Below are 25,636 nucleotides of genomic sequence, written 5' to 3' on the forward strand. Positions count from 1 at the left end.
CCCCTCATCAGCAGGAGAGGGCAGCTGGCCAGTGAGGGTAGAGCTGACGCAGTTGAGGGTGTGTGTGTTTGGGGGGGGAGTGTCTCTGTGTGCACAAATGAGCAGCATGGAGATGACAAGGAGAAATTATTTCTGACAAGGGACCCAAGAAAGCTCAGAAGAGTGAAGGAGTTCAATAGGCAGAAGTTGAGGGCAGCTGTCTAGCTGGAGAGAAGAGAGCAGGCAACAAAGGGAAGGTGATGGGTCTGGAAAGGGGACCTGGGTCTGTGAATCCTGGTAGGCCTGGCCTCAGCCTTACCATGCACATACAGAACCCTGAGCACACACTCCCCATGCACATACAGACACACAAAGAGGTGGGCTCTTTCTCCACCTGCAACATTCCAGCCTCCTTTCATCCAGGTGTCAGTTCCAATCTCACCTCCTCAGAGATCTGACTTGATCAGCCTATTTTACTGTTGTCCACTGCCCCCCTCCGTGTTGTGTTCTATCTCATTACTCTGCTTTATGTTCTTGCAAGTGTTTGTTGCTGTGAAGCTGGAATATGAGCTCTGGCGGGGCTGTGCCTGTGGGTTAGCCCCACCACTTCTAAGGTCAGGGCAGGCGTACAACGCATACTTGTTGAATGGCTTCATGGATGCATACAACACATGTGGGCAACATCGTGTATGTGTAAGAACGCAGATACTAACAGCACACCGCATGCTCATCTCACGAACTCGTGGAGTATGCACATGAGCTCAAGCCCACAGTCTTGCTGGCCATCTCCATGCCACTGAACAAGGTCTGCAACCTCTGCCCTGCTGCCTCCACATTTCCTGTTGTTTGTTTGTGCCCCTCAAAGAGCAAGTCCCTCCTGCAACATGCCAAAAACTTCGGAGTCAGACCTAGGCGGGGTGTGGCCATTGCTACTTCCCAGCAATGTGACCTAGAGCAGGTAACTTTGTCTTTCTGCCTCCATTACCTATCTGTAAGAGGGGGCTAGTGGTAAGGCAGCCTTTGGGGCAGTTTTAAGTGAAATAAGCGGCAGTAATAGTGTGATGCCTCGGACATCCTGGATGTTCGGGAAATGGATCTGTCCCTGTCATGAGAGAGGAGCCCTGCACGGTGTGCTCTCATGCACTGCGCACAGTCAGGACAGCCCTCTTAACAGGCGCTGGCATCTTCTGCAGATGCTTTCCGGGCCTGTGCCTGGAATAGCGTTTAGTGACTATGGCAGATGAGAACATTGGCCACTGAGCAGAACCAGGCTCAGTGGGCCTGGGGGTGCAGGGTTCTAACCCTGGAAGGAAAAATAACCCCACAGGCCTGGTGTTGGCATCAAGAAATGGGGATCAGGTGCCAGTTGCTAGTGCAGCGGTCACAAACTCAAATCCTAAAGAGTTTAGGCAGTTCATGAAAATGAATGCAGTGGATGGGTGTAATCCAATATGGAGGGGAGGGGGCCGAGGCCAAGTGGTATAGGTATAATATCGTGCTAACTAATTTAACACATCCACAAGCCAATCTTAATTCAGCCAAAATGGCATCGGCACCTAAGTGAGTCAGAGAATCAAAGCCCACCCGTTTGTTCTCCCTCCACATTCGTCTGCCAACTGCATCCAGCTTCTGGAAATAATTTACACTGCAAGCCAAGGTGACCCGAGAGGGCCAGTCTCCTGCGTTCAAGGCCTTCCCTAGCCTTGCACCTCCTCCAGTCCCAGCAAATCAGGGAAAGAGGAGCGCAAACACGGGGATTGACTGAGTAGTGCAAGCTTCTCCAGCCGCAGGCTGGAAAGCGAGGCAGGACTTCGCGACGAATGGAGGTCCGACCGCTGCATAGAAAGGGGCGGGGCCTTAGGCTGACTAGCTTGGAGGCCTCTGCGGCGAAGAAAAGCAGGTTTTCTGCAGGGACGGGGGCGGGGCCTCTGCAGGGAAGGAGGCGGGGCCTTTGCGACAGGGCAGGAGCGCTGCACTTGCGGGGTTATGGGCTGTGCACAGATGAAAGCCGGGCCTCTGCGTGGGGTGGAAATATGCCATATCAGGGCACATTGAGGGGACAGGGCCTCTGCGCGGAACCCGCAGAATCTCCGCCCTCGTCTTCCCCACGCCAGACGGTGTCGGGGGCCCTCTAGTGCCGTCTTACTCCACCCGAGGCTCCTGGTGGCTTCCTAGATTTCTGTGGACCCTCTCCCGCCTCAACCAAATTTTAGGGAGCCTTTCAGAGTGGCGGGGCACCAGTTGCCGAAGCCCCGCACCCTTCTGGGTCACCTGCCCATTTCCCCTCAAGGTACACTGAGTTTTCTGCATTCGGTAGGTGTGCGCAGTGGTGCGTGCGGTGAGGACTGAGAGACGTCTGCGCGAAACAACGTCTTCCAGTGCCCACTTTGCTGATTTCAGAGGGTTTCTCCGCCGCGGGTGGGCAACTGTGAGTGCACGCGTGTGTGCACGTGAGCGTCCGAAAGGGTACGCAGAGTCGGGTTTGCGCGTATACACCAGTTTACGTGCACACAGGTCCGCGCGTGCGTGGGCACTGCGCGCCTGCGCTGAGTGTGCGCCGAGGTGTGAGCTCTCGGCCGCGCCACCCCAACGAGCACTTATGGCCCAGCAGGTGGCGCCCGAGGCTACCTCCAGGCTTGCGGCTACCTCCCAGTCAGCTTAGAGTTCCCGCCTTGGGGGACTCACTCCCCACCAGGCCATCTCAGTCGGAGGTGGAATAGCTGAAGTGGCCGATCTTGTACCTGAGCTGAATGTGACAGGCCTCAAAGACTGGAGTGGGGCAGGTCTGGGACCTGGACGCTGGTCAACCGCTCCCACCCGGCACCCAGCCCAGCTCTGCCGCGCCTGCTACAGACAGATTGGCTTTATTCATGGACACGCGGGGGACGGCCGGGCCCGCCCTCCCGGGACACGCTCACACTGGGGGATGGGAGGACTCTCCATGCCACAATCACAACACACGACGCCCGCGCTCAGACCGGGCCGGCTGGGGGGAGGGGACATGGCACAGCCTGGCTCCTGGTTTTGGTTAAAAAAAGGTACTTGGGGTCGATGTGGGAGTGGGCTGGGAGGCTCTGGGGCTGCCCGGGGGGCCCTCAGAGAGCCTCCGTCAGGGGCAGGGGAGCCGTTGCTTTCCGATCTTCTTTTAAAAACATAGAACATGCTACATCCGCGCAGACACTGGACCGGAGGGGGCAGGAAAGGACCAACACTGGTGGGGACGAGGCTCCCAGCCGCGGCCGCAGCTCGGCCTGTCCTCGCCCCAGGGGTGGACGCGGGCAGGTAGGGCAGACGGACAGACAGACACGAACACAGGCTCCGAGAGGGCGCCTCGGAGCGGAAGGAAGATCTCGTATTTTGGGAAAAGGGTTAGAAGGACAGCCCTGGCTCTGGGGGGCGGGGCAGGGGACCGGGTAGGGATTGTGCTGCTGGTGGAGGACCGTCCTGAGCCCTTACGCCTCTGGCTCATACTCCTGATAGTCCTCCTGCATCAGAGGGGTGGGGTGAAGTGAAGAAGAGCAAAAGGAGTGCTTGGAGACCAAGTAGCCACGCCCTGGCCCCAAGCCCCTCCCTCTCAAGGAAGAACAGGGCACGCCCCTCCCTCTGGGCAGAAACCAACTTAGAGCTTGGTAAGTGCTAACCTTTTCCTAGGCAGGGGTGCCTGGGTCCGGACCTAGCGCTAGGCCCCAGCTTCCTCCCCTTTCTGCTCCCCTCCATACCTGGGTTCTAGAAAAGGGAGGCCTGAAGCCCCCAGGCCCAGTCGGATCCTGCCAGGTGACCCTTCCCTAGCTGGGGATGGCAGCAGTCTCCCAGCCCTGCTGCCCCCTCACCTGTGGTGGTTCCTCGTAACTTTCCCCTTCTGGCTCTATCAGGGGCTCAATCAGCGGCTCCTCAGCAGCTTCCTGGGCCACCTCCTCAGGCTGCAAGCAAAGAATAGACAAAGCCGGTGAGGGCAGCCAAGGATGGCCCCCAAATTTCTCCTAGGGAAGCTTTTGGCTGATTAGGAGAGTGTGGAGGGAGGGCTAAGCTGTGTTGGCAGTGCAAGCAGAATTTCTAATTAAATTGTTTATTTGGAGTACCTTGAAGCGGGATGGAGGAGATGTGAAGAGTTAAATCCCCCCTAATCACGACTTGAAGCTGGTGGTGGGATGGGGGAACTGGGCTCTCCTTACCCCTCCCCAGCACCAAGCAGCCTCCTGCATCCATCATTTGGACTGAATGGGATGAGAGGACAGACACCATACTCAGTCACTAATTTACCCCTACCCTCATTTTTTCAGGCTCTGCCTGGGCATCCAGATAACCCTGGAGGTTCCCCTGGGCTAGGGGTAGATGGGGGCTCAGGAATGGGGCTGGGCAGGGGCTCTGAGCCATTCCTCTGCCACCTTCCACTCATCCCTCCCCCAGGGCCCTGCATGGCCTGATTTCTTCAGCTGTTGCTATTTTAAGATAAGCTGGAAGCAACAGCTCATGGTGTTGCTTGGATGTGTGAGCTAAGACTCTCCCTTCCCCCCTGCATCTGCTGTCCAGATAGGCACAGACCAGCAGGCCTGTGGGGGGGCTGCCAGACACATGGCCAGCCACCTGCAGGTGAGCACATGATTGAGCTGGCTGCACGCACAATAACCTAGGTTACATGCAAATGTACCTGGGTAGCGCAAATGGTTAATGCACTTGGTTGCTAACCAAAAGGTAGGCAGTTCAAGTCCACTAGAGGTGCCTTAGAAGAAAGGCCTGGTGATCAACTACTGAAAACTCAGGAACTAAAAACCGTATGGATGTACTCTGACACACATGGGGTCACCATGAGTTAAACTGACTCAGTGGCAACTGGTTTGGTATAGTATATGTGTAAGCTGTATAGCTCCCAAGGCCACATGTGACTTAGCAGATGCCTGGACCCCTTCCACATGTGGCCACTATCCCTCATAAATGGGTGGAAGTGAGAATGTTGGGACCCTGGAGAGTTACACTGAGAAGGCCCACCCTCACCACACCTGTGCTCTCCTTGCCCCAGCCCTATCCAGACAACTTCAGCTCCTGTACGTGACCTGTCGGGGTGGGCCCTGTGGGCTTATGAGTTTACAACTCCTGACCTGGCTTACTTCCCTCATTTTACAGATGGGAATATCAAGGCTCACCAAACCAAAAACCAAACTCACTGCCGTTGAGTCGATCCTGACTCATAGTGACCCTTCCTTGGGTTTCCCCATCTTCCTTCTGAGGAGTGGCTAGCGGGTTTGAACCACCTGCCTTCTGGTTAGCAGTCAAATGCCTTAGGCACTACAGCACCAGAATTCCCATCAAGGCTCATCAAGGCTCAGGAGGTAGGCAAATATTTATTTGCCCAAAGTCATCCAGCAACTTAGTACCAGAGCCATGATGAGAAACCAGGGAGGAAGCATGGTGTTAAATCCCCAGCTTGAGCACATCGTTTGGAAAGAGCCCAAATGTCAACGACAGTAGAATGGTTTGTCACACAGTGGAATCTGATACAAGCACAAAGAACAACAATTGCACACAAAAGCATGGTTGCAGCTCATAGGTTTACAGCTCATAGGCTTAATGTTGAGTGAAAGAAGCCAGATGCAGAAGGGTATGTATTTCATGATAACATTTATAAGTTATTTTTTTAAATGCTAACATTTAGCTAATTTGTGGCAATAGTAGTCAAGACAGCAATCACCCTGGGGGTGGTGAGCATAGTACCTAGGGGCAAATTTTCAGAAGGCACTCAGTCTCAGGGGACATGCAAATGAGACTCCTGGAATGAGTGCCCCTTTAAACTTTGCACGCTACTTGCCAGCCAGAGTTGCCTAACCCTAATCTTGGCCCTGAGGGTAGGGGCTGGAAGAGGGGTACCAGGGGACTTCTGAGGTGCTGACATTCTGTTTCTTGATCTGGGTATGATCTGGGTACTTGTTACCCAGGAGTGTTCCCTTTATGAAAATTTCATGGAGCTGCATGTTTTCTGCATGCATGCTATCTTCAATAAAAAGTTCATTTACAAAATTCCCAGCTTGGTGATGAAGAACTTTTGGAAACAGATAGTGGTGATGGTTGCACAATATTGTGTATAATTAATGCCATTGAATTGTATGTACAGTTAAGAATAATTAAAATGGGAATTTTTATGTTATATATACTTTATCACAAAAGGAAAAAAAAAAATCTCAGCTTGGCCATCTGTTTATCAGGCAAGTTACTTCACTTCAAACCTCAGCTGCTTCCCATGGAAAATGGGGTATGGGATAACTCTTGCTTTGGGAGAGTGTGGTGAGGGTTCGGTGATAATGTCTGTAACCAGGGCAGCAGGAAGGGATGCTCAGAAGTGCTGAGCCTGGGCTGAATGGCTCCCCCTTGCTGGGTGGCCCCAAAAGACTATTGTTTGGATGTAACTATATATCTTCCTCTCCCTTGAGAGAGGAGCCTTGAGGTGTCAACAGGTATTGGTAGGAGGAAAACGGCAACAGAGAAATTTTCCACACAAAGGCCCACAGCCTAGCAGCAATACTTCAGGACATGGGCCTGGTTTCTCTCTGCACCCCAGCCTTTAGCAAGGCCCACTGGCTTCTCGTTGTATCCCACGTCCTAGCAGGGTTTGGCCTCGTGTCAGCACCAAGCAATTCCAATTAAACGGACCTCAGCTTATTCTCTCAGCTGCCTTATAAGGGAGACAGGCAGCAGTTGGCATCTCTGAGCCTCATTTCCTTCATCCATAAAATGGGAGTGTGGTAGTACCTTCCTTAAAGGAACTTGGTAAAGACTCAGTGAATGTAAAATGTCTACACCTGTGCCTGCCCATGCAAGAGCTCAGTGGATAGTAGTGATTACTGGTAACATCAAACTCACTGCCATTGAGTCGGATCTGACTCACAGCAACACCTCCTTGGGTTTCTGAGATGGTATCACTACAGATGTAGATTGCCCAATCTTCCTTCCGAGGAGTAGCTGGTGGGTTTGAACCGCCAGCCTTCTGGTTAGCAGTCTAATGCCTTAGGCACTACGCCACCAGAGCTCCCATAGCATAATGATGACAAGAAATAGAAAGTCACACAGCTAGTAAAATGCAGAGGCAGAACTTGAACCAGAACTTCTGAACCATGTTCCAGACTCTTCCAACAATAGAAGGAACCAATTGTGCAAAAGGTCTGGAGTGGAGGGCTGGGGTGGGGTCTCTACCACCCAAAGGGTATGCTCATGCCAAATGCACACTTGTCACCCAGCAGAAGTACAGAGCAAGGAGCCCCACCCCCTGAGGCAGAGGTCTGTACATGTGGATGGAGAGACATGGAGTATCCCCTGGGAATGTTGGCACTCACACGTGTGGGCCCCCAGTGCACACTATAGGGTAGTACACGTCCATGAACACCTGGGGTCACATGATCACCTGGGGGCAGACATGGACCATTCACATGATTGTGTGGCCACCATCTCTTACTGAGCACCCACTGTCCACAGGCCAGGCTCTTTACATTAGTGGTTCTCAGTGTGTGGTCCACAGATCAGTAGTGTCAGCATTACCTGGGTACTTGTTAGAAATGCAAATTCTGAGGCCCAACCCCAGACCTGCTGAGTCAGACATTCTGAGGATGGGGCCTAACCATCTATATTTTAACCTGCCCTCTGGAGGGTTCTGGTACACATCCAAATTTTAGCACCTCAGAGCTATATTACCACCAATCTGCATAAGAACTCTATTGTGTTCTTAGTCAAAGAATCAGGCTCAGGAACATGGTAGGACTTGCCCTAGGATCATACAGCCAGGAAGTAGTGTGGGCTGAGATTCCAGCCCAGCTCTGTGGGGCTCTAGAGCCCACTATTCTTAACTCTTCTTCTCCAGGGTGTGCTAACACACCTGTGTCTCTACCTACACATATGCAGCCACTGATACTTCATGGCGAACCATGTCTATACAAAGCTGTGACAGCCTTCCGCCCCTTTTCATGGTTCTCATGATAAATTCATGCCTGCCTCAGGGCCTTTGCACTTGCTGTTCCCATGGCCTGAGGTACTTTTTCTGCACCTCTTCTCATGACTGCCTTTCTTTCATCTCTTATGTTATCAGCTCACATGCCCATCCCTCAGAGAAGCCCTCCCAGCTGAAGCAGCTCCCTCACCCCTTGACTCTATTCCATCTCCATATTGTCTGTTCATTGCATTTATCCCTGTCTGAAATGATCTTGCTTATTTATTAGTTGGCTTCTAACTGCAAAGTATCCCCTACTATAATACATGAATGCAGGAAACTTACTCCCTGTGGTAACCTCCAGAACAATTCCTGCCTGGCATGAATATTTGTTGAATGAAAAGAAGTTAATGAACAACGAGTGGCACATGCGGATGTAGCTGGAAGTGATCCAGATACACTCCCAAGCAGGACACTCCTATACAACCATATCTGGGTTACTGTCACAGGGAGAGCCATACCATACACATCTTCACTCAGACACATGCTGAGTGGAGTCTAGCAGGGCCCTACATAATATGGGGCAAGATGTTGTGAGCCCCCAGCTGGCTGGGGGAAAGGACAGAATGGTGGCAGATGTATTTGGGTGTCTGGTGTGTGTGGTGAGTGGGTTTACTTACCTTCAGATCGGTGGGGAATTCCTCCTTCTTCACCAGGCCTGTGGCTGCTGCAATGTTCCCAGCCCCAGAGAACACAGCTCCTCCCAGATGTGATGCCTGCTCCTTCGTTTTCTCAGCCACTGGATCAGGGATGGGGTGAGGGGAGGGGGTTGGGGCCCAGGGTGAAGGGCAGGCACAGGTGCCCTCCTACCATAGTGCCCCAGGTCTGCCCTCCCCAGGGAGCACCCCCCACCGAGGCCTTGGAGGGTACAGATCTCAGGCCCCAGGTGAGGGAAGGGGGCTGAGCCAGATGGGATTGGTACCTGAGGCAACACCTTGTACCACCCCCTCTCGGGTCTTGCTTCCTGCAGGGAGGAAAGAGAACACATTTAAAGGCTCTGAGCCAGGAAACAGAAATTCCAGGCCTGAAAAATGGTTACAGGGTAGTCAGAGGGACCCAGTCAGCAGCAGGTGTACAGGTCTGCAGCCTTCCCAGGCATCCTCAAATCTCCACATCCCACAGGCCCTTCCCTATACTAGTCCTGCCCTCATTTCTCATCACTGCACTAGACTTCCTGGGGACTTCTACTCCTCTCCACTGTCTGTCCCCTCATCCTCACCCATCACAATATCCACACCCTGTAGTGGGTGGCGGCTGAGTGAGCACTTCTCTGGCACCCTGTGGTAGTTGAGGTTATGTGTCAACTTGGCTGAGCCTGGTTTTGAGTGGCGGGCAGCTGGATGTAGTATTCCCCATAAAGAAACTGGTAATCAGTTCCATGGTGGAATCTACTGGAGCAGCTGAGTAGCTGCCTTAGGGATGTGGTCTGCTTCCAGTATACAAGAAGAAGCATAGAGAAAGGTTTCTGCAGCTTTTTTGGCATGCTTGGACTGAGCATGTTGCCAAGTCTTCATTCAGCAGCCTGCTTGTTTCCTGCCGATGCTGGAACTGTCTCTGGACTTGAAGTAGTGGCCTGCCATGTTGTTTGGTAATCTTGAGACTGTGTCATTTTATTTATCAACCTTGGGTTTGTCAGCCTCAGCAGCCAGCAGCTGCCTGAGTGAAAAGATGCCTCCAGTTCCAGTGGGCTGGGAACAAGAGGCAGAACTGAAGCCCAAGATCGAGGGGGCCTTCACCCAACCTCTAGAGCTTGGCACTTTGAACTCTGACTTCTAGCCTCCTAAACTGTAAAAGAATAAATCCCCCGTTTGTTAAAGCCATCCACTTGTGGTATCTTCTGTTAGAACAGCACTAGAGGACCAAAATTACACCCTTTCATGTAGCCTTCTCCCAGCCCCACAAGGAAAATGCTCAGTGAAGGAAAGAGCTGGTGCCCTGCTAAATGGCTGAGCTGGAATTCAAGGTCAGGTCTTTAGACTCTAAAACTCTGCGAATATGAAGGCTAAGTTGGGGTGGAGTGGGGCCAGAGGACACCAAAGCTGTATATTTTGGAAAGTTTATCTGGTACCCTGGTGCATGGCTCAGCTCCCCACATCCTACTCATGGTCACCCTCATGCCCTGTACCCCACCACCACCATTTTCTCTTAACAAGGTACAAACCCTTCCTTCTGGGCAAAGTGGTGAGTATCTCAGTGCAGGCTGGGCCTAAGGGGGATGTGCAGATTGTGAGTGGCATCTACATATCAGCTGGGCCTTCTGGGAGGGTATGACTATCACATGCAAAATATGAGGCTACCGGGAAGGGCTAGGAGGCTGACCTGCGGGAAGGTGAGGGGCCTCTACAAATCAGGAAGTCTCCCACCCTGAAAGTGTGGCAACCCAGATAGTAGCTGACAGACCCAGAAACGGGTGTCTGGGAAGGCTGTGTCCAGTGGGAGGAGGAGAGGCCAGGAGTATGGGAAGACAAGGCTAAAGCCAGCCAAAACTGGGAGCCTGGAGGGGGCGGGCTATTATCCTCCCTGTCCTGCCTCCTACAAGCATTTGTTTGCACCTGCTCTGTGCCAGACCCTGGGCCAACTGCTCCCTGCCTGAATGGGGTAAAGAGGAGAGCCGATTCCAGGCCCCGGATCTCAAGTAGTGGGGAGATGACTTCCGCTGTCAGGAAGCTGGGACCTGGGGGTGCATGATAGGGAGGATACACTGCTGGGCCTTCAAAGGAGGAGCAGTGGAGATACGGAAAGGAGACTGGGGAGATTATCACACAGAGGGAAGGACAGAGCATGAACGGAGTGACGTGATCAGGTCCCTCAGTAAGTGCATCCAGGTGGGGCTGTGCACCAAACACAGTGCAGTGAGAAACAAAGTTGGACAAGTTGCCTGAGACAGGACCCTGAAGAGCATTGGATACCAGGTTATTAGAGGTTAAGCCTTTAATGTGTAGGGACTGGAGGACCACCATGGGTTTCTAGACAAGGGGAGAAGGGGGAAGGGTAGCATGGCTTGGAGTGGTGAAGCCTACTGGCAGTGAAACAATGTCAGTGGAGCCAGGACTCAACAGGAAGGAAGGAGCTGAGAGAGGCAGGAGGGAGACCAGTGCTAGAAGCTGGCAGACATGAGCTCAAGCCTTTTCCCCAGCTCCAACAGTAGTACTACCCGTACTCAGCCACCCCTCTTCTGGTGGCTGTACTACTTCCCAGAGGGCCTTGCTGCAATTTGTTCTGTACCCAACAGCCTGAGGGACCTTTTAAAACTGAAATCAGACCATGTCAGTCCCCTGCTTACAACCTCTTGTGGCAATTATAACACTTTGCCTTGATCTAAGATGATGTCGTGGTTAAGATGTTTGGCTGCTAACCAAAAGGTCGATGGTGCGAACCCACCAGCTGCTCCACAGAAGATAAAGAGGGCTATCTGCTTTCATAAAGACTTACAGCCTTGAAAACCCAATGGGGGTCACTATGAGTCGGAATTGACTCAATGGCAGTGAACTTGGTTTGGTTTCGCTTGGTTTTGCCTTGATCTAAAGGACCTCCTTATGAACTGGTCCTATCTTGCCTCTCTGATTTCATCTCCTACCACTGCTTGTTTCCTGCCCTCTGCAGAACCTGGTCTCCTCTAACCCACTCTACCTCAGGGTCTTTGCACCTGCCATTCCCACCCCAAGTTCCCTGCCTGGCACCTTCTCATTATCCAGGACTCAGCTCAAATGTTTCTTTCTCAGGTAGCTCCTCTTCAACTCTCTCACCCAAAGCAGTCCCCATCCCAGCCCCCTGGTATCGAATCCCACTGCTGAAATGCTATCACCCTCTGATATTTTCTAGTTCAGCTCCAGGAAAGTAGGCAACTTTGTCTCTCCTATTCACTTTACATCCCCAGCATCCATAAAATGCCCTGCACACAGTAGGTGTTCAGTGAATATTTGTAAAGCAACCATAATCCCAAGTCTGCTGCTGCTTGTTGTTGTTGTTATGTGCCGTCAAGTCGGACTGACATAGCGACCCCTCCTTGGGTTTTTGAGGCAGTATCACTATGGAAGTAGATTGCCCCATCTTCCTTCCGAGGAGTGGCTGGTGGGTTTGAACCACCAGCCTTCTGGTTAGCAGTCAAGTGCCTTAGGCACTATATGCTACCAGAGCTCCAGCCCTGTGCAAATTACTCAGCCCTTCAGAGCCTATATAATTAACATGCTCCACATCAGTAAGTCCTGAGCATGGACTCAGTCAATGTCAATTTCTGGCCCCTCCTTTCCTTATGCAAATGACCCTGCAGGCTCAGTCTCCTCACATTTAGGGTGAGAGATTTTAACCAATTGGCCTTTGCCTTGACACCAGCTGGCAGCTGCAGGGAGGGTGGTTGGGGAGAAGAGAGAGCAATGATGGAACCATAAGCACTGGGAGGCAGGGAGACCCAGAAAGCAGCTCAGCCAAGTAGCTTTAGAAGAAGAATGGGAGAGAGAACACATGGGGGTGGGGCAGGGAGAGGGACCTTTGGGGGGGGGGGCTTTTGAAGTCCCTTCAGACCCCAGCCTTAGGCATTAGCAGCTGTGTGGCCTTGGGCAAGACAGATAAACCTGTGGGAATCCCAGTTTTCCTAATCTGTAGAATGGGCTGGGAGCATTAAATGAGGTTAATGGATGCTATGGCATTTCATACAGTACTTGGTATACAGTGAGGGCACACCACCAGGTAACTATTAATAATAAGATTTGAAAAAGAAGGCTATCTTCTTTTATCACTGCACCTGTCCTCTGGCCTTTCAGCAGCACCCCATTCTCATCACCCACCCACCCCCCTTCAATGACCCAGGCTTCCATCTGCTGGCTTTGTCCCCACTGACTCCTGCTGACCTCACCCTATCTGCTGACTCATATCCTCCTTCCCAGACCCCTCACCCCCTTTAAGGACCCCTGCCCCCCTTCTTCCGAGGATACCCCAACCCTGAAGCCCCGGAAACACTGCCCCTCGCCCACCGACGTAGAGGACGCCTTCTTTGGTCTTCTCCGCGGCCTCAGTGACCCCCTGCTTGGTTTTCTCCGCGGCGGCCACGACACCCTCCTTGGCCATGGACAGGCCCTTCATGAACATGTCCATCCTGGCGGCCTGGGGAGGGCGAACACATGGGCACTGGTGCGCTATCTCCTCACCCTCACCCAGCCATCCCCTAGGGGCCTGAGTGACCCCTCCCCTGTCCCCTGAGACCGCAGTGCCCTTCCGGGCCTGAAGCCCCATCTCCCCTTTTACCTCTCACTCCCATCCCGAGCAGCCTCTGGGCCGCGGTGAGTCCTAGCGTCCTTGAAACCCGGGGACGCGGGAGGGGCAGCCGCCTCGGTTATCCTGGGCCCTGCAACCTGCGGCCCCACTGAATCCGAGTGCCGGGCTCGGCGCGAAGACCCGGGGCCTTCCTGTCACACATCACAGAATCACACAGCCATGTACACAGAGACATACACCCACGGACACTCTCACGTGCACACAGAGGACACACTCATGTTCAAACATACACGGACACACGGGCACGGACGCACGTCCACACAGCCACCCAGACAGCAACGGACACAGGGGAGCAGACACACAGCCCTGGGCGCACATTGATGTGCACCCACTGGCGCCTCCAAGCCATCCCTTCTCTCATCTCTATGCCTAGGCCCTTTTCCCACCCCTTCCCATTCTTCACCTTGGCCCCCCTACACCCTCATCCCCATCCACATCCCAGGCACCTCACCTGGATACGGGGCCCGGGCTGGGGTTGGAGCGGCGGCTGCGGGCGGACGCCGGGGCTCAGCTAGGCCGGGCTGGGTAGACTCGGGGCGGAGTGGAGATCCGGCCGTGGCCGGGCGCTCGTGTCTGTGGGCAGCAGGCGGGCCGCGTACCCTGAGCCGCGGCGCAGCAGTGCCCCGGCCTTTGGGTGCCTCGCCAGTCACCGCTCACTCCTAGAGCCCAGCTAGCTCGCTCGCTCACTCCGGCTCCGGCTCGGGCTCCGGCGCTGCGGCAGCTCTGAGCTCAGCATCCCCCCTGGCGGCCGCACCGCCCCCTCGGCCTGACTGACAGGGGGCGGGGAGGGCTACATCTCCCCGGAACTTGCCAGCCTCCTGGGACCAGTCTGGGACAAGACGCTGGGGACCCCGGGTTAGGCTTGCGCCCTGCCCCCAAGAGCCTAGTTTTGTGGGAGAGACGTAGGTGGTAGAGTTGTAGAGAAGAAATAATGCAGTTGGCTTTGAAGTTTGGAGTTCGAATCAGGACCGTGCCTTTTTACTAACGGTGGGACCTCATGCCTGTTTCCTCTTGTTCAATATGAACGATTCATTTCACAAATGTTTATTGAGTGCCTACACAGGTACCAGGCAAGTTCAAGACTGGAGACAGTGGAAAAGAAAAACAAGGCCTCTGACCTCAAGGGGCTGGCAGAAAAATTAACGCGCCAACACTCCTATCAAACAAGGTTATTCCAGCGGTGAAAAGTGTTATGAAGAAAGAAGGGTGTTGTAACAGGAGAGAGGAGGGGCACTGAGATAGAGGGATGAGGGGAGGCCTCTTTGAGGAGGTGAATTTGAGCAAAGACCCAGGAGAGAGGCCAGGAAGCCAAGGCAGATGAGGGCAAGATCCATAGAGAGGGAACTGCAAGAGCAAAGGCCCTGATGCAGCTCTGTGCTTGTTGTTGTTGTTGTTATGTGCCATCGAGTCAGCCCGACTCATAGCGACCCCTCCTTGGGTTTCCGAGGCAGTATCACTACGGAAGTAGGATTGCCCAACCTTCCTTCCGAGGAGTGGCTGGTGGGTTTGAACTGCCAGCCGTCTGGTTAGCAGGCAAGTATCTTAGCCATTAGCAGACAAAAGGCCTATGCAGTCCGACAGACAGAAGGGAGGGACAAAGAGGAGAACAGGGCCCCTTTTTTGTGTGTGGTTATTGTGGGGATTGTCAAAATGACATAGAATGCACAGTAGCCCATAGTCAGTGCTATGACAGAATTAGGCTGAAGGTGCTGTGGGATCCCAGAGGAAGGAGACTCTGCTTAGGGTAGTCAGGGAAGGCTGTATGGAGGAGGTGACATTTAGGCTGGGTCTTGCAGTACTGGTAAGATTTCATCTGGCAAACAAGGGAAGAAGGAATTTCAGGGTCTGAGTATAACATGGGCAAAGGCCCTGTGGCCAGAAGTGCAGGGTGTGAGAGTGACTACAGGTAATGAGGTGAGGAGCCAGCCAGTGACCAGACTATGCCAGTCCTGGAAAAAAATGTTTGCAGGCTGTTGATAGGACTGCAAATTGGTACAAGCTTTTTGAAAGGCAATTTGGCAATGTTTATCAAAAATATAAATGTATGCTCCTTTTGAGCCAGCAATTTCCCTTTCCAGCAATTTATTCCATGGCTCTCTACTTGCACAAACACACAAAGACATTTGCACAAGTGTGGGTGCTTACCTCAGTGTGGTTTATTGTAGCAAAAGCTGAAAATGATCTAAATGTCCATCCTTAGAGGACTGACTTGTTAATTGTGGTAGACTAGGATCTATCTACTGAAATGGTATGCTGCAGTTAGAAAGGATGAGCTAGACTTGTGTACTGACATGGGAGTATATCAAGATACATTGCTAAGTGAGAGAAGTAAGGTGCTAAACTGTATGTGTGGAACAGAGCCTATGTTGATACATGGAAAATGATACTCACATAGTATATAATTTATATACATAATACCTATGTATAAATATATTGTTTATATACAAATACTTTTATTTATATACAAATATTTATATCCAGATACAAAAAAAAAAAAAAAAAGCCACCACCTGTTTATCAGTTTGTTATACTGTGCTAGCTTGCGTGTTATTGTGATGCTGGAGGCTATGCCACCAGTATTTCAAATACCAGCAGAGTCACTCATGGAGGACAGGTTTCAGTGGAACTTCCGCACCAAGGCAGACTAGGAAGAAAGGCTTGGGGATCTACTTCTGAAAATTAGCCAATGTAAACAGCAACAGAACAGCAAATCTGCAGTGTAGTAAATTACTTTGTATGGCTTTTCTACCCATAAGTCATTGTAAACTCAGTGGTGGAATGAGCAACCAACTGAGGAGCTCCTGATTGTAAATGTTATCCACGTGGAGTATTTGTTGGGTGTGGCACAATACAATGTTCTGGGAGGTTCCCACTCTCTCTCAGGTGCTTAGAGTTCTGATGCTATGATTGGCTAGTTTGACCACCCTTCCAGGCTCAAAAGGAGGCCTCCTAGAGGCAGAACTCTCTCTGACTGCTGGTTGAAGAAGACGTGCTGCCGAAAGAGGCACGCACCCCTGAAAGAGACACGTGCTGTTAGGAAAGAGACGCAAGAGACAAGCATTGCTGAGTGAGACACTGAGGGACCAGCACTGTTGGGAAACCGACTGTGAGAGACTGTTGGCTGAGGGAAGGTGGGCTGGGAGAGAGACTGAGCGTTTTTCCTGAACTTGAGTTGTAGCCTGGTGCTTCCCCAATAAATCCTATAAACTGTGAGTTCTGTGTGGCCACTGCAGCGAATTATCAAACCGAGGAGAGAGGTGGTGGGTGCTTTGGGAGGAATGGTTGGTGAAAAGGGCTGGAGGGAGGCAGTATGTCTGGCCTTGCAGTAATAGGCCTTGGGTTACTGCTGGTAATCCTGTCTTCCTCTTGTGGGATTAGAGGAGGTCAGAACATGTGGCCTCCTTGCCGTTTTTGCAAAATCTGACTCACTTGCTTTAGACACATCATCAGGAGGGATCAAGTGGTGTAGGAGGACCTGGTATTTGGTGAAACAGAGGTCCAGCAAAGCTGAAGGAGACTCCCAGTGAGATGGATTGGCACAACAGCCTCAACAATGGACTCAAACATGGTGACAATCTTGAGGATTATGCAGCATGGGGCAAAGTTTTGTTCTGTTGTACATAAGGTCACCACGAGTCAGAATTGACTCAATGCCATCCTTCCATCCATCCATCCATCCTTCCTTCCATCCATCTGTCCATCCATCCATCCTTCCTTCCATCCATCCATCCATCCTTCCATCCATCTAGCCAAAGAACAAATCTTCCAGGATTTCTTAAAATCTGTTAATTAACTAGTTGCCTCTGGACAATGGGACTGAGCAGCTCAGAGAGGAAGGCTTTTACATTTCATCTTCCTTCTTGTGCTGTTTGATTACTTTGTCTTGAGTAGTATTTTACTTATACAATTTTTAAAGCTAGCATGACATCTGTGATTATTTTTGGTCCCACAACATTGGAGTTGCCCCCTTCCTACATTTGGAGATCATCCACCTTATGAGAGGACCCACTTCCCCCTACACCAAGAGTAGACAATGCCAAGACTTGCTTTTCCAGCCTGCCCTGCAGCCAGAGCTTGGATGTGTGACTAGAGTCCTCCACATAGATACACCACCCCCAAACCTGAAGCTGGTGTCAGAAAGAAGCAGGGAAGAAGGGCAGTCTATTCTTGGGATGAAGGAGGTTGTAGTGGCACATGCCTCCAAGGGACCATGGGCAGCACTGATTCTGGTTCTGGGAGTGTCCAGCATCACTGGTCAGAGGTCAGGGAACTCTTCATGGGCCTGTTTGGCTATGTGATTTTGAGCATCATTTGGGCCTTGTGGTCTCCAAGGTGGCTTCTCTGGCCCTTCTGGAGAGCCTTTGAGCTTAATAACCTCCTTATCTGCTTAAATTAGCCAGAAGTGAGTTCTGTGATGTGTAACAAAGAACCCCTGAAAGTCAGAGCGGATAGTGAAGATGGATCAGGAGCAAGGTCAGTCCTTGGATTGGCAGCAAGTTGGCTGCTGCAGAGTTTAAAAGCAGCACAGAGGGCTATGGGAGCCCGAAGAGGGAAGGAGCATCTAGAGAAAGCCTCCAGGAGAAAGTGACATTTGAGTTGAGTTTTGAAAGATGAGTAAGATCTTATAAGTGGTGGTGAGCATTCTTAATAGAGGATGCAGCAAAAAGTCCAGAGTTTTGAAGGGACAGAAAATAGTTTAAATTCTGAATCAGGCAAGAATTTGGGCACGGTATTAGACTGGGTTCTCTAGAGAAGCAAAACCAATAAAGTTCATGGAGAGAGAGAGAGAAAGAGAAATGTATCTTAGGAAAATGGCTCACACACTTGTAGAAACTGGCAAGTCCCAAGTTCTTGGATCAAACATCAAGATGGAGGCTTTTCCTGACTCACACAGCTGCAGGGGCAGATGAGCTCAAGGTTGGCAGGGAGTATACTGGCTATTGACTTCAGCGAATGATGAATCCAAGATCTCCAGGCCGAATGGTGGATTGTTCATGGACTCATGGACTGTTGTAGGCAGCACAACAGAATCCTGATCCACAGAAGAATGTCTCTTTTCCCAGGATGTCCATAAATATATTGCAAGAAGGCCACAACCCTAGGGAAACTCCCTTTCAATGGATTGGCTGCTCAAAACATATAGCTAATCCCATCATGGGAACAACCCACATCACAATTGCTTAAACCACACAGAATTGTGGTCCAGCCAAGTTGACACACAGCTCCAACTGTCACAGGCACTCATGTGGGCTAGTAGTTAAGTAACAGAATTCTCTCCATCCATGTGGGAGACCCAGTTTTGATTCTGTAAAAATGGTGTGGGGGTGGCTTCCAACCTCCTCTAACTTCACAAGAGGAGGAAGAACAACATGAACATCAACAGCCCAAGGCCAATTCCTGTGAGGCAGAGGTCAGACACAGCACTATCCTCCAAATTTTTTTATTTTATTTTTTTACCAATTTGACACCAACTATCTCTCCCACGACACTCTCTATTTCTCTGCTGGGTTCAATAATTCATTGCATTGGCTACACAGAACTCACAGACAATATTCACAATTATTGGATTTATTAGGGAAGTAACAGGTTACAGTTCAGGATCAAGAATGCTCAAGATACAGTTCTTCAATCAGGACAGCCTCTGGTGCAGCCTTGCCTGAAGGCAGATCTCTCTCTGGCCCTCAGCCTCTTGGCCTGGCCTCTGCTGTGATCAGGCAAGTGTTACAAAGATCTTTCAGCTTCACAGATAAATGCCCAGAGGCACCCCACTCCACCAGCAAGCCTCCTGTCCAAAGGTGCGGTGTAGTAAATTACCTGGCATGGCTTTTCTAGCCATAAGTCTTTGTAAACTCAGTGGTGGAATTTGTCGTGGGCAACTGAGGAGCTTCTGATTGTAAATGTTATCCACCTGGGGCATTTCTGTTACGCGTGGCACAAAGCAATATTCTGGGAAGTTCGCTGTCTCTCAGGTGCTTAGAATTCTGATGTTATGATTGGCTAGTTTGGCCACTCTGCCAGGCTCAAAAGGAAGCCTCCTAGATGCAGAAGTGTCTCTGACTACTGGCTGAGAAGGATGTGCTGCTGAGAGAAACACACTCCTGAGAGATACGCACTGCTGGGAATGAGATGAAAGAGACATGCATTGCTGAGAGAGACACTGAGAGACACATACTGCTGGGAGAGAGACTGTGAGAGACTGTTGGCTGTGAGACGGCGGGCTGAGAGAGACTGAGCATTGTTCCTGAACTTGAATTGTAGCCTCATTCTCCCATATTAAATCCCATAATCTGTGAGTTCTGTGTGGCCACTGCAGCAGATTATTGAACCCAGCAGAAAGGTGGTGTGTGCTGCAGGAGGAAAGGTTGGTGTCGGGGTTGATGAAAGGGCTGGAGGGAGGCAGCATGTCTGGCCTCACAGGAATAGGCCTTGGGCTATTGATGGTGATTCTATCTTCCACTTGTGCAGTTAGAGGAGGTCAGAAGATGTGGCCTCCCTGCCCCTTTTGCAAAACGCATGCAGCTCTCTTGTTGCATGGTTTAGGAAGCCCACCACTCGGTCTCCTGCCAGTCTCTGGGTTCTGCCTGCCTCTGCTGCTGCTGCTTCTCACCATCTCTGGTGTCACAGCTCTGTGTCCTGGGTTGAGGAGGTTCAGTGCAGGGATCTTGGGGTGAAAGGACATGCTCCACTCCTTCCTCTTCTTTCTTGATGGTAGTGAGATCCCCCCAACCCTGTCTCTGAGGTAGCTCATTTTAAGCCTACTGTGATAGCAAAACTGACCAATTCCTTAATGTGTAGGGTTCCATATACTTATTTCCATGGTGCAATGAACAAAACCTACAGAACAATTACAATACTACTACAATGAATATTTGAATATCTTTCATCTGTATTCCTCAGTTGTTAACAATGGCTACTTTTTTTCTTTATATCTTTCCATCTGTGCTGTCCCCAGAAGAAGGGGGATAGTGAAATAAATTCCTTTATGCGGCCTTTTGCTTTGGTTCTTAGGAAAAACAGCTTGAGAAATTTCTTTCCCCCAATCCTTGATGGATTACCTTTTTCCTAGTTTCCCACCCAAGTGGATGTGTTACTTTTGTCCAGACTGATTAACATTTCCTGAGCAAGTTGTAAACAAACTTGACTTTTTGTTTGGCTCTGGGCTGCATCCTGCCCTGTGATTGGTATGCACCTTGCAGGGATTTGTCAATGTACTATGCAAATGAAGTTACTATAGTCTACTATGCAAATGAAGTGTCAGTGGCCTACTGAAAGAGGGTTGGTCAGTTCGTGGCCCTGGTGGGAGGGCCAACCCTTGATATTGACCAGGAATTTGCTTATATATACAGCCAACCCCACAGAAATTGGCAGATGGAAAAACGGCAAGAAGGGAGAAGAAGCAGAGAGAGAGGAGGGGAGGAATCTCTTGAAGGAGCTATAACATGGGTCAAAGGCTGTAAGATTAAACACAGCAAGAGGCCTGGAAAGGGTCCAGTAGCATGCAACTAAGAGAGCTGAACAAAACAGCTACGTGGGCTATGAGGTGGGTCAGTTAGCAATAGAGAAGCCAATGGTAGCAAGGTGAAGGCAGAGAGGCATTTCCTCAGGGGGCTGAGGAGTCCTCACCCTAGGGACTAAGAAGAGGCCTGCCAGGCTGAGAGAGAGCAAGCAGGGCAAAGAGAAGGGCTTGCTTGCCTGCATGGCTAAGAGGAGCTGAGAGAGCTGTCCTACACTGAAGAAGGGAAAGATGTGCCTTCCACTTCAGAGGGGCTTCCAGATCCTGATTCTGAGTCATACCCTGTTGCTTCCTTAATAAACCACTTAACTGTAAGTATGGTCTGTGAGTTCTGTGTGCCCATTGTAACATATTATAAAACCCAGAAGTAGAGAGTGTCGTGGGAAGGACAGTTGGTGTCAGAGTTGGTAAAAAGGTTGGAGAGTGGAGGTCTATCTGACCTCTACCTCATAGGAATCAGCCTTGTGCTGATCTTGATTCTCATCATTCCCTCTGAAGTTAGACGGGATTTGTTAGTATTACCACCAAAGTACAAGGGTGCATGGATCTCGGGCCCCCACTTACTGCACAATGGGTTCTTGACCCCATACTCCTTTTAGCTATAGCATGGGCAGAGCCCAGGATCCTGGGTTGCTTTCTCACCAGGCCCTACCTATGAGTTCTCATGGTCCTCTCTTTTCCTTTTTTCTTTTCTCTCTCCCCTGGAAAAATGGGCCTTTCCAACCGTCTCTTCCTTCTCCCCTTCCTAAAAATGTACTAAGGAGAATGGGTATTGAAGCTTTAGAGGAAAAGTGGAAGAATGGGGGAAGGGTTTTGGAGGTTTCAGCTGGAGCTATGGGGACTCCCACTTCCTGGCATGCCTGTGCTCTGCAAAAATCCAGACAGGCCTTTATAACTCTGCATGGTGCCTGCCAGAAAGATGAAATATTTATCAACTTTCTTGCTGCCCAGAAGCCTCAGGATGGGGAGGAAGATAGGTGGGCTTCCTGCAGGATCAGTAGGATAGGGGAATGAGAATAGTAAGGGGGCTAGGTGACATTTGGTGGATACTTTCTGTGTGCCAGGTACTATATCTATCATAACATTAATCCTTGAAAACAGTCCTTAAAAGCAGGCATTTTTATTCCCATTTTACAGAGGAGGAATTTCAGGGGAAGTCATATAACTGGTCATGGCATTTATTTTTTTCAATCTGTTTTTCCTGAGTGCCTACTATGTGCCATGTACAGGAGATTCAGCCAAAAACAAAATCAACGAGATCCTTGGTCTTCTGGAATGTGAAGTTCTAGTAGTATGTGATAGACATGGAACAAATGAAGTCATAACCAAATAAGATGCTTCTGATTGTGTTACTCTTGTTGAAGTTATCAGTGACTCTCATTTTGCTAAATCTTGTGGTCAGCTCTCTCCCCTCACCCTGATCTCTGAGTACCTACTATGGGCCAGGCAAGTTAACATTAAAGGCACTAGGGAACACAGCCATGAGCAACAGAGACCTGAGAGACCTGATATTTTAGCAGGAGAAGGCAGATGATAAAATAAGTAAAATAGAGAGTGTATTAGGAGGTGATACATGGGAAGGGAAAAAGTGAAGAGACAAGAGCATAGAAGGTGCTGCAGAGGGGCTGAGGGGTGGGGCTGAGGGGTGGGCAGTTAAATGCAGTGGGAAGAGAGGTTAGGCAGTGATATCTGCAGGTGACTGAGGGAAGAGCATTCAGGTGGAGGACGTAGCCAGGGGAGGACTCAGCATGCTATGAAAATCCATGGAGAGGCCAGTGTGACTGCAGCTGAGTAGGGGGTACATAGTAGGAAAGGAGGTCAGGAAGATGCAATCTACTTTCGTAAAGATTTACCACCTCAGAAACCCAATGGAGGTTGCTATGAGTCAGAATCAACTCAATGGTAGTGAATTTTTATATAAAATACATTTTGTTTATCCCATTCATCTGTTGATGGACAATTAGGCTATCTGTACCTTTTGGCTATTGTGAATAGTGCTGCAATGAACATTGGTGTACAAGGTTTGCATTCCTGCTTCCAATCTTTTGTGTATATGCCTGTGTTGTTGTTGTTGTTATGTGCCATCGAGTCGGCCCCAACTCATAGCGACTCCTCCTTGGGTTTCTGAGGCAGTATCACTATGGAAGTAGATTGCCCCATCTTCCTTCTGAGGAGTGGCTGGTGGATTTGAACTACCAGCCTTCTGGTTAGCAGTCAAGTGCCTTAGGCACTACACTGCCTAGGAGTGGAATTGGTGGATCGTAGATTCATTTTTAAGGGCTGCTGTGTAGGAAGCTGATAACAATTTAGAGGCCATTGCCATAATACAGGCACTGGATGACAGTTGCTTGGGCCAGGGTGGTGGTGATGGAGACAGAGAAAAGCGGTCCTGGAAATATTGTGAAGGTAGGGCTGAAGACGAAGTGTGCTGAAGGGTTAGAGAGCAAGGAGCCCAGGATCGTTCCAAGAGTTTTGGCTGAGCAACTGGAAGGATGGAGAAGATGGTGGGAGGGGCAGGTCTTGGGATGGGGAGGTCAGAGATTCAGGTTTGAATGTGATAGATCGGGGATGCACTTTAGATCCCCAGGTAGAGGTGTCAAGCAGGCAGTTGGATGGATATATTCTTGTGGATATCAGCAGAAAGTTCAGGGTCAGAGATAGCACTATGTATATGTCATTTAATGCCTCTCTCTATGGCTGCTTCATCCTGTGAAACCATGATCCTGTGAAGAAGCCAAGCAGCCATACAGAGAGACTTGGGTGAAAATGCCACTGGATGAGATCATGAAACAGCAAGTGTGGACAGAACAGGGAGGTGCAAAGAATAAGCCCTGGGAGCTTCTGTAGCAAAGAGGAACCATCACTTTTGTTCCTGGTTGTACTCCCCAGGGTTTAAAATGGTGCCATACAAAGGCCCTGAGGCAGTAACGAATCTTGCCTGTTGGAGGATCAATGTGCTGAGGCACAGCGAGGATGGCTCCATGCAGGAACTTGAAAGTCCAGAACCTGGACTTTGGACCACATTCTAGGTGTCCTGTTGTTAGATGCCGTTGTGTTGGTTCCAACCCATAGCCACCTCGTGTACAACAGAACCAAACTCTGCCCAGCCCTGCACCCTCCTCACAATCACTGCCGTGTGTCAGCCTGTTGTTGCAACCATTGTATCAATCCATCTAGTTGAGGGTCTTCTTCTTTTTCACTGACTCTTTTTATTTATTTTTTTAAATTGTGATTTGGGTGAAAATTTACAGAACAAATTCACTTTCCATACAGCAGTTCACATACACTTTGTCTCATGACATTGACCACAATTTACCACAATGCAACAGCTCCCCTCCCACTTCCTCCCGATACTAACCTCTTCCCTGTGTCCATCCCTCCATGCACTCCTACCCCCTTAGCTGTCTCCCTGTGCATAAACAGCCCTTCTTTCTCCCATGATTGTTCTCTCCAAGGAGTGTATCTACCTCAGGTAAATAAATGGTCAACTCATATGCCTGTCTTTTGTTTGGCTGGAAGCCACGGGTCTTTTTCACTGACTCTTAACATTACCAAGCATGATGTCCTTCTCCAGGGACTGGTCTTTCCTGGTAACATGTCCAAAGCACATGAGCTGAAGCATTGCCATCCTTACCTGTAGGATTTTAAACAGAGGAGTTAAGTGAGTTTATTAATGTTGTAAATTCTCCCTCTGAGGTTTGTGGCGAGTAGGGAGGCAAGAGTGGAAGCAAGAAGAGTCTTAGGAGAGACTTGTACAGTGGTCCAGGCCAGAGATGGCTTGTCTGGGGTGAAGGTAGTAGGGAGGGAAAGAAACAGGCAGATTGGAGCTATTTTAGGAACAAAATAGAGGATTAGGATTCCAGAGCCAGTGAGTGCTTGTCCAACCACACCATGAAGCTAGCCTCCATAGACAAACATGGTAGGTGAGGGACTTGGACAATGGTCAGAACCCCAGTCAGGTCAGGTGTTTACTCTTAGGGTCTCTACTTAATGTCCCAACCCCAGACTCCAGGGCCTGCCCCAGGCTGGAAGATGGGAAGATAACAAATGGACAGAGGTGCTTGGCTGGGAGGGTTATTCCATGCCAAGTTCAGGGCCAGGACCATAGGCAGCTAAGACCTGGCAGGGTCCTTTCTCCCTTTTTCTCCATCAAGTCCAGATCCTTGCTCTCTCTCCATATCTGGTCCTCTTCCAGTGCTTCCTCTGACCATGTGCAGTGGTTTTCAAACATACCCTCCAAATTCTTGGACACTCCTCCCATGGAGAGAGGTAGGGCTATGTTCCCTCCCCTTGAGACCGAGTCCTATGACTCAAATAGAATACAGGTACATGATGCTGTGCCTGTTTTCAGGCCCAGACTTTAAGAGATTGGCAGTTCTGCTTCCAGTCTCTTGGGATGTTCACTCTTGGAACCCAGCCATCATCCTGTGAAGAAGCCAAGCAGCCATACAGAGAGGCCATGGATAGCTGTCCCAGATGAATGCCCCCAGCTGAGGTCCCAGCTGACAGCTAACATCAAGTGCTCCAAATGTGAACCCTAGGCTTTGATGTACCTCCAGTGACATAGCTTTGGAGCAGAGACAAGCTGTCCTGGCTGAGCCCTGCCCAGACTATAGGCCTCTAAGTAAAATAAATAATTAGTGTTGTTTTAAGCCAATAAATTTGGGGTGGTTTGTTATGTGGCAATAGATAACTTGGCCATATGAAAGGGGCTACCATGTCATCTACAAACCCAGGAGACACTTCTCCTTCCTCCCCAGAGCCTATTCATCTCCAAATATCATCAAATTTTCCTTCTAAGTACCTCCTGACTCCATCTTCTTCTCTCCATCTTCCCTGTTGCCCCCATCTGTCACCTACACAACTATGTCAGCATCCTAACTGGTCTCCTCCCACTCACTCTT

General features: G+C 50.3%; 1 protein-coding gene across 1 annotated transcript; it reads right to left on the reverse strand.

Annotated features, from left to right (window-relative positions):
• Window positions 1–3,431: 3,431 nt before the first annotated feature.
• Window positions 3,432–13,039, reverse strand: SNCB (synuclein beta). The gene is made up of 5 exons (XM_007952935.2): window positions 12,919–13,039; window positions 8,871–8,912; window positions 8,569–8,687; window positions 3,810–3,899; window positions 3,432–3,464 (listed from the first exon to the last, which is right to left on the reverse strand). Exons 1-5 carry the CDS (start codon window positions 13,037–13,039, stop codon window positions 3,432–3,434), a joined length of 405 nt encoding a protein of 134 aa, XP_007951126.1.
• Window positions 13,040–25,636: the final 12,597 nt, after the last annotated feature.

Source organism: Orycteropus afer, unplaced genomic scaffold (assembly GCF_000298275.1).
Source record: "Orycteropus afer afer isolate SDZICR_OR568_19922 unplaced genomic scaffold, OryAfe1.0 scaffold00366, whole genome shotgun sequence".
Taxonomy (NCBI): Eukaryota; Metazoa; Chordata; class Mammalia; order Tubulidentata; family Orycteropodidae; genus Orycteropus; species Orycteropus afer.

Coding starts and splice junctions, on each gene's coding strand:
- SNCB (XM_007952935.2), bottom strand. CDS start 13,039: ATGGACATGTTCATGAAGGGCCTGTCCATGGCCAAGGAGGGTGTCGTG. Junction 8,913..12,918: donor AGAAGGCGTCCTCTACGTCG/GTGGGCGAGGGG, acceptor TCCTCCCTGCAG/GAAGCAAGACCCGAGAGGGG. Junction 8,688..8,870: donor GGTACAAGGTGTTGCCTCAG/GTACCAATCCCA, acceptor TCCCTGATCCAG/TGGCTGAGAAAACGAAGGAG.